Source organism: Gavialis gangeticus, unplaced genomic scaffold (genome assembly GCF_001723915.1).
Source record: "Gavialis gangeticus isolate Ggan-Ray unplaced genomic scaffold, GavGan_comp1, whole genome shotgun sequence".
Lineage (NCBI taxonomy): Eukaryota > Metazoa > Chordata > Crocodylia > Gavialidae > Gavialis > Gavialis gangeticus.
In genome coordinates this window covers 9,537,103-9,546,448 of record NW_017728996.1, presented here as the reverse complement: position 1 = coordinate 9,546,448, position 9,346 = coordinate 9,537,103, and the positions used below count along the sequence as shown (strand labels likewise).

General features: G+C 41.0%; 1 protein-coding gene across 2 annotated transcripts in view; it reads right to left on the bottom strand.

The window, feature by feature from the left end:
• Positions 1-9,346, bottom strand: part of TTC23 (tetratricopeptide repeat domain 23) — a 70,752-nt gene that overhangs the window by 37,348 nt on the left and 24,058 nt on the right. For both annotated transcript variants that reach the window (XM_019504015.1, XM_019504016.1), the window contains one exon: positions 5,389-5,566. In XM_019504015.1, coding sequence (XP_019359560.1) covers positions 5,389-5,566 — 178 coding nt within the window. The remainder of the gene's footprint in view (positions 1-5,388; positions 5,567-9,346) is intronic.

Genomic DNA, 9,346 nt, shown 5'->3' with positions numbered 1-9,346 from the left:
TCCGACCCTTAATCTATGAATCTATGAATCTATGACAAAATTATAACAAGGGAACCTCCCAGGTTTCCCCCATACCACAGTATTTTTCCTCTCTGTCTTGATTTGCTGTGCATTATTCCTGTGCACTGTTAATATTTGTCAAATTCCACTCCAAATGTATGAGCAGTTTGTGTAAAATGTTTCCTGTGTATAAATGTTTAAAGACTATATGGCTACAGTATTTTAGGCACCTTGGAACAAAAGAGGCAACAAATGTTGGGCGTTATTATCTGAAGCCCCCTGCAGTCTCATCAAACGGAATTTCTTCTTTGCTTTCAACACACTGGCTGTATCCACACGCGCACTTGGTTCCCCAGGGACAACTAGTGGCAGCTCACCTTGTGCCGCTGCTACTTGTCCCCAGGGAATGCCTGTACCATGTACCCTCTGGCGTACAGCAAATTACCCCAGGTGGGGTAGGGAAGGCTGGGGCCAGCACTGGGCTGGCCCCAACAGCCATACCTGGGGTCCTGGGGGCCTTCTGGGGCTGCAGCAGCAGCGATCCTGCAGCACGGAGCCTGCCCGGCAGTGGAGCGTGCCTCTGGCTGGCCAGGCTCCAGCTTTGGGTGGTGTCTGCTGCCACTGTGTGCACAGATGCGTCTGCAGCACCACATACCACGTGACCATGCTCATCTGGACACAGCCACTGAGGACATTAGTTATCTGCCGATTGGTTAAGTACACAGATTACTTAAATGTTTTAGGCAGTGGGGCTGAAGGATACTATTTGCAACTTAATTGTGCTCTGGTTAACTGCTAGGTAACTAACTGCCTGCTTCCAAAGTAACTATACTTTGTTTAACTGGGCCAGTGAAGGGGAAGCGGTTGTCAAAGGGCTGCTATTTGAAACCTTGGAAATGATAGCAACTAGTCATGTTGGGGGCTGCCAATACCACAGCACTGTTTGTGTTGCGAATTAATTAGCAACATCTACATTAAGTTTGGATATGTGTATACTCTAGGTAAGTATATAGACTCTTCAGGCCTAAGGCTATGCCATTAAACAGCATCCTGTACTTTATGCAAAGCTCTATATTTAATATCAAGGTCTTTAAATAAAATAGGGTGAAAACCAGGTTGCACAAAGGATGAGTTTTATCTGTTGTTTCTCTCTTTGATTGTTTTGTCCAGCTCCTTCTGATTGTTCTGACACAAAAAGTGTCAGGCTGTAGAGTTGCAGCAATATTCTCTTCTAGCAGGTCCCTGCCAGTGTGACTTGTCGTCATAACCAGCAATGAGGCAGCTCAACTGTCATTTGTCAAGGTCAGGCAGAAATACAAGGTTATTAGCTTCTCTTTCCTCCTCCTACAGCTCTTCCCTGCAGGAAGCCTTCTGTAAAGTAATAAGAACCTTGCAGGTACGATTGCTATCACAGTTCTCATTCTAACTTGGTGAATGAGGAATAAGGAATCAAAACCAGTCTGTCAAGTGATGTTAAATGGGAAGAAAAAGGTAAATGGAAAAGTTATTGTGCTCAGTGGACATTCAGGGATGATGAGAAGAAGTTCAATAATGTTAATTTAAGAACCAAGAGGCATCCTTCACTGGCAGGTCTCCCTGACAAGCCATAAGAGGATTTGGGAAATGAGCGCAACTTAAGTATGGGAGGGTGATCACCAATCATGGCAATATGCAAAACCCTTTACCTGGGTCCAATAGAAAGTAGACTCCATATTTTAACTGTATTTATTGAATTTGGGGACCATTCCGAAATGACTCAATAAATCACAAAACAGAGAATCACAGGAATAAAAAGAAACAATAATGATGATATGGTATAGTCTGACTTTCCAGACCTGGATGTGTGATACCACATTGTGTTACAATATGCATATATAAAAATCAGAATGAACATACTGCCTTAAAAAGGTTGCTATGCAGAAGTGACCACCCAGACATACATCAGATGTGGGAGGGGTGCTATGCACATACACCAGAGAAGGGAAGGCTGTTAACCTTCCTCAAAGTAGTTGTGAATAAGCAAAAGCAAGACAACAAATTTGCAAGATTAGAATTTGTTATTTTCTAGGAAGCCCCATTACATTATATGATGCTCAGAAACACTACTGAAACAAACAGCAAAAACAAAATTACTGTTTTGCATTTTCACATCATGTAATGCTGTCTTGTTGCCCAAAGACAGAATATCATATCGAATGGTGCCAAAGGAAAATTTATACTCCAGCTTAGGCAATAAGGCTTTAAGTAAGAATTAAAATATAATTTCCCAAGTGATGTGGGTTCTTATGAAAATAAGGAAGCAGTCATGTTGGCTTATGTCAGGCATAACATTAGCAGCTCCGGCCATACAGTAAGCTACTGTTTCTCAGTGTGCAGTGGGATAAACTCAGATACAGAAAATGCAAGGTCTGCTTGGAAAAAGATAAAACTCCCTTCATCTGTGTTCCCTGATATATGCCTGTACAGTACAGTGTGCCTGTAGCACACTGGGGTAGAGGCAGGCAAAAAGCCGTGTGATGGGAGGACAAAAGAAAAGTGTAATACAATCAGTGTGAGTAACTGGTCCCCAGTCTTCTGATACAGCAAAGCAAACTATTACCCCTTAGATTCTTGTAGCATCTTATACCTGCTGGCATTGATACAAGGCAAAATACATCATTGCTGATCATGACTGGATTCAGCTAGAGAACAAAAAAGGAAGTTCCAACTGGGGACTTTAAACTGCGCTGCAAGTTTCCTGGGATGTGCAACCCTAGGGGTCCAATCCACAAACCCTTCCCCATGTGGGAAGTGAGGCATGTGAGTGAGTGTGTAGGACTGGGCCAATAAAAATCATATTAAAAGGCTCCAGAAGAGCCTGTCACATTTCAGTCAGCATCAAAAATGTGTGCTAGTAAAAAAAGAAAAAAAATCTGTTTAAATAATATTGGGGTGACAAACTACTAACAAAAGCCAAGTTATGACATAAGAAAATATGTTTTCCTTCTAGAATGTATTATTGGGATATGCTGCTTATTTTTTTCATGCCAGGCCACCTTCAGAGAGTGAGGGGAAGGGCAGAAATTTCACACTGGAATTTCTGTAACAACATCACCCATATTGTAGCTCATCAAATCCAGGATGATTTGACAGGAAAAAAAAGCCCTAGCATTTAAGAAGTTATGTAAACTTACTATAGGATCATAGTTGGATACATAATGAGCTAGATCGGGGTGGCCACAGTTACTCACACTGGGAGCCAAATCCGATCCTCCACTAAAGTTCAAGAGCCAGAGATGGCAGGGAGGTGCTGAGCAACCCCGAGTGGAGGTGACCTCCCCATCCCCTGCACCCTCCTGAGCCGCTCCTGCTTTCCTGATGGGGAGCACGCTCTGGGCTAAGCGGTGCAGCTGCAGCCCCCACCCTGGCAGCCTGAGCCACCATTCCCCAAGGAAGAGGTGGAGGGAGGAGGGCGGGCTCGGGACGCGCTCCCCACAGGGAAAGCCAGAGCAGCAGGAGGTGCCAGGCTGTGCTGTGCCCCGGAGCTGCCTCGGGGAGAAGCGGATGGGGCTTTGGCCAATTTCCAGAGAGCCACAAGTACCGTGCTGGCGAGCCACATGCAGCTTGCAAACTGCTGTTTGGCCACATGGGGCTAGATTTTCATGAGCTGAATAGCTACAGCTGGGGCCAGACTCAAGCTGAGAACAGCTCAGAATCAAGTAGTTCCTATTGAGACACTTGTGTCCAGATTTTCAAAGCATGTTTAGCTCTGTTGCACATCTAAGTCAATCTGGACAAACAAAGAAGTCCGAGGGTTTCAAGTTAATATAAGCTATCCTAAAAACAAAACATAAAATCAAATCCATCCTTTCTCCTCATTTGTCCCTTTCAGTGTCCATACCTCAAAGCCCCCAAATCACTAACATATATAAAAGCAAAGGCACACATTAAGGACAGAGCAGTCAGCCTTAATTTGATTCCTGCATAAATGTTGTCTCAATAATGTCTTTTTTCCCAGTTGGAAGAAATTCAAGTCAGTCAAAAACCTTTTCAGATTCAATATCCATTCATTGATAAGCTGTTTTGCCCAGATTATAACAATGTTCTAATTAATGCCATTATAACAGTTTGAATAATAAAAAATAATAACCATTAGAAAAATCAGTCCCATTAAGGATAGCCTAAGGCATCCAACTCATTTTTGCTGTTCCATCAAGCAGTCATTAGGTATTGCCTATTACAAGTCTTTCAGGCTAGGGACAGAAGTTGCACGTAAATCAGGTTAAGTGATCAGAAACTGGTTTAAACCTGTAACAACAGAAGTTCAGTGCTTTTAAACCAGTTTTAAAATGGCGAAAACTTGTTTAAGATAAACATAGTTGAACGCAGTATCAGATTTAACTAATTTGAGTCAAACTCGTTTATGAAACTTCCCAGACCTCTTTCTGCTTCAAGTTAAATCACAGTCCTCCCCAGCATGCTTTCCAGCCCTGGGCTGGGCTGTCTGCTCCAGCAAAGAAGGGCTGGTGGGTGGAGGGAGATAGGGATGGTCCCCCTCAGGCAAACCCTGTCTGGGACTAGGGAGCAAGGTTTAAACTTCCTTGCCTTGCCCTGCCCTGCTAAAAACTGCTGGCTGCAACTGTGGACTACAAATCCCAGAGGCACCTGGAAGAAAGAAGAGGAAGTGGAAGTGATGAAGAATCTTGCAGAGTCTAGCTGCTGTGATTGTAGGCTACAAGTCCCAGAGACCTTAAGAGCAGCAGGAAGAGGAAGTTAACACACATTTTGTGCCGGCTATGTGCCAGAGAACTGTGCTATACTGCCCCCCAGCAGTTATATGGCTGCATTTTCTGAATCAGAAATGAATGTCTGGCCAGTTGCCTTTTCAGTTTAATCTCTGCAACTTAGACTAACCTGTAAAGACTGAATTGATTCAGCCTTGGGCTTTTTGACTGTCTGTACTTAGCCTTAAACTTAAAGCTTGAGAGACTTCTGAGATTATATCAAAACCAGCCACCACCAACTGTGCTAATTGTTTTAGAAGTTGCTTTTGCTTATAGGACTGGATCCTGCAAACTGCAAGTTTTGGGGGTTTTTTTTTTTAAAATAAAGCTGGGAGGTATTAAGCATTTTGTAGGATTAGGTTTACAAATGGTGTAAGTAGATTCTAATACTAATTTCTAGTATAAGGTAACTTAGTTATGCAAACTCATAATTATTAACAGGAATAGGGTTTTTTTAACATACCAAACTGACTGATGTAAACGACCTCTTAATTCTATATGAGGACTAGTACCTTGACATTTTGAAAAAAAGAAAAAATGCTATTAGCTCAAAGTAGTTACGTGCATAGACCTTGTAAAGGTGAAGATAGGGCTTTTTGCCATATTTTCTCTGGAACTTTCTTACCTTTACAAGATGTTGGATTGCTGTGTCATGATCCCCAAGGATTTGTGCTGCTCCTGCTATTTTTTTGTATATTGGCACACACTCCAGATTGTCTTCACCCTTGCTCTTTTCAGTATAGTTCAGAGCTTTTTGATAGCACAGAAGAGCCTCTTTTGACTTTTTCTGACTCTGGTACAATCTGGAAATAAAAGTAGTTTTTAATCGAAAGGACCAATGTGGTAGGAAGATGCTAAACAAGATGCATTTTTATAAAATACAGAAATTACATGCATCATAAGAAATTCAGTTTTCAATGCTCTCTTTGTACCAGAAAGCCAAAATAAAGAAGAGCAGTATTACAGTGTTCTTGACATCAGAAAAAATGGAACTTCTTATTCTATGTCACTTATGAGTAACCAACTTTTCCTTAGACATTCAAGCACTTAAAAGACTTAAAAAAAAATTCAGTCAGCTTAAGCAGCATTTCTTCATGTGCAGTGACTGGTCACAGGAATTTTATACACAATGGAGAGCATTTGTTTCTGAGTCTTGCACTTAACTGTTCTTTTTTACTAAAATGCTAAGCAATGTGTTGCCAAAAAATTAACAGGTGGTTAAAACTGAAAAATGCATATCTCCAATTTTCCCCTTCTTTCAGTTTCTTCATCCGATATTTAAAAGTGCGGCACAAAATGGGAGAGTCTTAAATTGTTTTCTTATCAAAAATTGAGCAAACTGAAAGAAAATACAACTAAAACCAGTGCCAGTTAGCTTGTGGACTAACAGAACCACACTTGGGCCAACACCATATTAGGAGGATGTACAGAGGGATACAGTAGCACCAGTGCTTGAGGCACCTCTGTGCTTACTGCTTCCAGGTGAATACAGAAAGCTAGTGCTATCTACTCTAAAAGGTTATGGTTCACATTCTTTCCCTAAGGCAGCCACTGCTGAAACTAGATAAGGGCTTTACCAATGTGTGCAGCTACCTTGTTATACCCAGCTTGGTTGGAGTGGAAGAACCCAGACTGTTACTGCCACATGCACAGCTGGAAAAGGTAGACACCAGCAGGAAGTGCCTATCAGTTTACATACCTGTGGAAGAAAAGTCGGACCCAGGAACACATCTGAGGTATGAACTAACTCTCTGTAAAAATAAAAATGTTTCTTGCTCTTCTAACTTACTTAAAGCTTCTGGAAATTACTTACCTAGTAGAATGTACTCTTTAAAATGTAGGCTTTGTTCTTTTTTTTTTTTAAGAACTAGCATTTTTATGAACAGATGCATCTGTAGTTTTGTAACAGAGATCTCATGATATACAGGATCACAGGAAGTAGGGCTGGAAGGGACTTTACAAGGTTATCTAGTCCTGCTTGAGGCAGGCTCATCCCTGACTAAGCCTTCCCAGTTGAGTGTCTGTCTAACCTGCTCTTGAAAATATCCAGGGATGGAAATTCCTCAGTTTCTTTATGCAGCCTGTTCCAATGCTTGGCCACTCTCATAGTCACAAACTTCTTTCTAGTCTTCACCTTAGATTTTCTCTGCTGCCATTTGAGGCCATTGCTCCTATTCTCATTCACTGTGAGCACAAAGAATAGTTGTCTCCATCCCCTTTATAAATTTTCCTTTGAGTATTTGAAGACTGTTGTTAAATTCCCCCTCAACCTTCTCTTTTTCAGACTAAATAATCTATTTTTTCAGCCTTTCCTCATAAGTCATGTTTTCCAGGCCTCTAATACTTTGTGTCTCTTTCCTTTTTAAATTACTCTAGCCTCTAGAGCATGGCCAACTTTCAGGCTATCTAAGCACTGAAAAAAGTTTTCATTTTCTACTCTTCTTTTTTTCCATAAAGCAGCTGGACCTTGCCAGGGAAATAACAGCTTGAATGAAAAGTCCCTTTGTGTGTGGGATAGACTGCTAAGATCTCAGAGGATGGAAAAAAACCCACAAAACCAAACCCAAACTCAAAAACCATGATGATATAATCTTGGTTGTTTTGTGCCTCTATGAACGTGCTATGGGAGAAGAAAACCCAGTATGTACTAGGCTTTAAATACAGATCAAATAAAGCTCTCATTATTTCAAAGTTGTTGTTGTTACTATTAATTTGTGTGGCAGTTGTGTCTACAGGTCCCAGTGAAGAACTGAGGGGATTTATTATCCATGCATTACAAAGAGAAGCCCTTTCAAAGACTTTTCAGGTGTGGTATTCTAGAGACTTGAGGCCTCATACCTGACGTTCTAGAAAGCAAATCCTAGTACTCATACCAAATCCATAGCCACATAGAGCACGTGGGTAGCAGAACTGGAGTGGTCCTGCTTCATGAGTGGAGAAAGAAAATATTTTGGGGGTACAGAAATACTAATGCACATCTCTTGGACAATGCAAAGTTCTATTCTGTAAGACAGTAACTGGTACCATATGAGCTGATAGTTTGTAAGTCTGTTGTTGGTCTGTGCCCTGGAGACCCAAGGATGTGTCTTTATATGTGCTAATCCAGAAGCACTGGGTTGAAACGGCCTCTGCAGAGCAGCCCTGCAGCCTAAAATAAGAGGAAAATCATCCTTTCTTTTACCCTCCACACATCTACTCAAACTGGGTGCAAAGCTGAGGATTTGGCTCTCTTGATTTTTCCAAGCACTTAAGTAAGTAGTTCTTTTATCATAAGTGACCTATTGATTCAGCTTGGACTAACCATGTGCAAGAGTTTCCTGGATCTGGACTTCATATGATAATAATAGCTACTGATTATGGCACTGGTTGGTAATCTTTTGGAGCTGGCCAAGTGGCAAAACATAGCTAATGCTAATAGACTTATACAGGATAAAGCCATATTTTCAGACATCAGATACCTACTCAGCAAAGGTCTTGCTCAAATGGGCACTTATTTAGCTCCAGATTTTGTTCCCACTGAAGTTGAGAGAAATGTTGCCATTGACTTCAGTGGGACAAGAATGCTGTCCTGAATGAACAGGAAATGTACTCCGATTATGAAAAAATGAATAGGAAGGAAAATGAATATTTTGCAAGTAGTTTTTCTTTACTGTTTCATTCAGAGAGCCCCTCAAATTCACTAAAGACACACACACAGTATTTAATCTGCTAAATCAAACTCATGTAAATTGAAGCCAAAGCCTAGTCTATGAAGAATGCATTTCCACTTCTTTTGAGTAGCTGCAGTGTGAGACATTTAAGGGCATGTATTCTCTAGCAACAAGCTTTAAACACAAATAATATGGTCATGTTCTGTGTGCACAGTTATTTGCTGCAGGGTTGTTGGTTGTAGTCATGTTGGTCTATGGACATTTACCCAAAGAACCTTATCTGCCAGTTATTTGCTGGACATTTCACTTTTTTTTGTTCAAGAAACAAACGATAGCAATGAGAACTGCTGTAAAGTTACAGCTGTATTGCCTTTGTAACCTGTATTGATAGTTATCTATAATGACTCAAACTAGGTAGTAGCTACTTTTGAGCATATCAACATGCACAAGAGCCTTTAGTGCATTGATTATACCAGTGCCTCTGATCCTAAAACACCATTTCATCAGGGCTGCTCATATGTATAAAATTACCATAATTACTTCTGTGCTTGCAAAACTGGGCCCTGTTATCAGAAGTGTGTCCTGACAATGACACAGTTACTTAAATTATTTCATATAAATCCTGAAAATATTCCATATGGGTACAAAGGAATCTAATCAATCAGCATGAATGTTTTTAACATTTAGGTATCTCTAAATCATTCTAATTAAGCCACAAAGTGTGTGTGGGGGGGGGTGTAATGTCTGTAAGTAGTCTATGATAGCATAAGGCAGTTCTAACCTCTTCACTGCTAAGAAAGGAGCCAGCAAGGTCCTATAGAGGACAGCACTAGCTGAGGAAATATAAATTGCTATATAACATGCATCAATGCTTGGGCATTACCTGAGCACACTCCAAGAATAAAGTTTCCATGAAAGCTTCAGTCATACCAC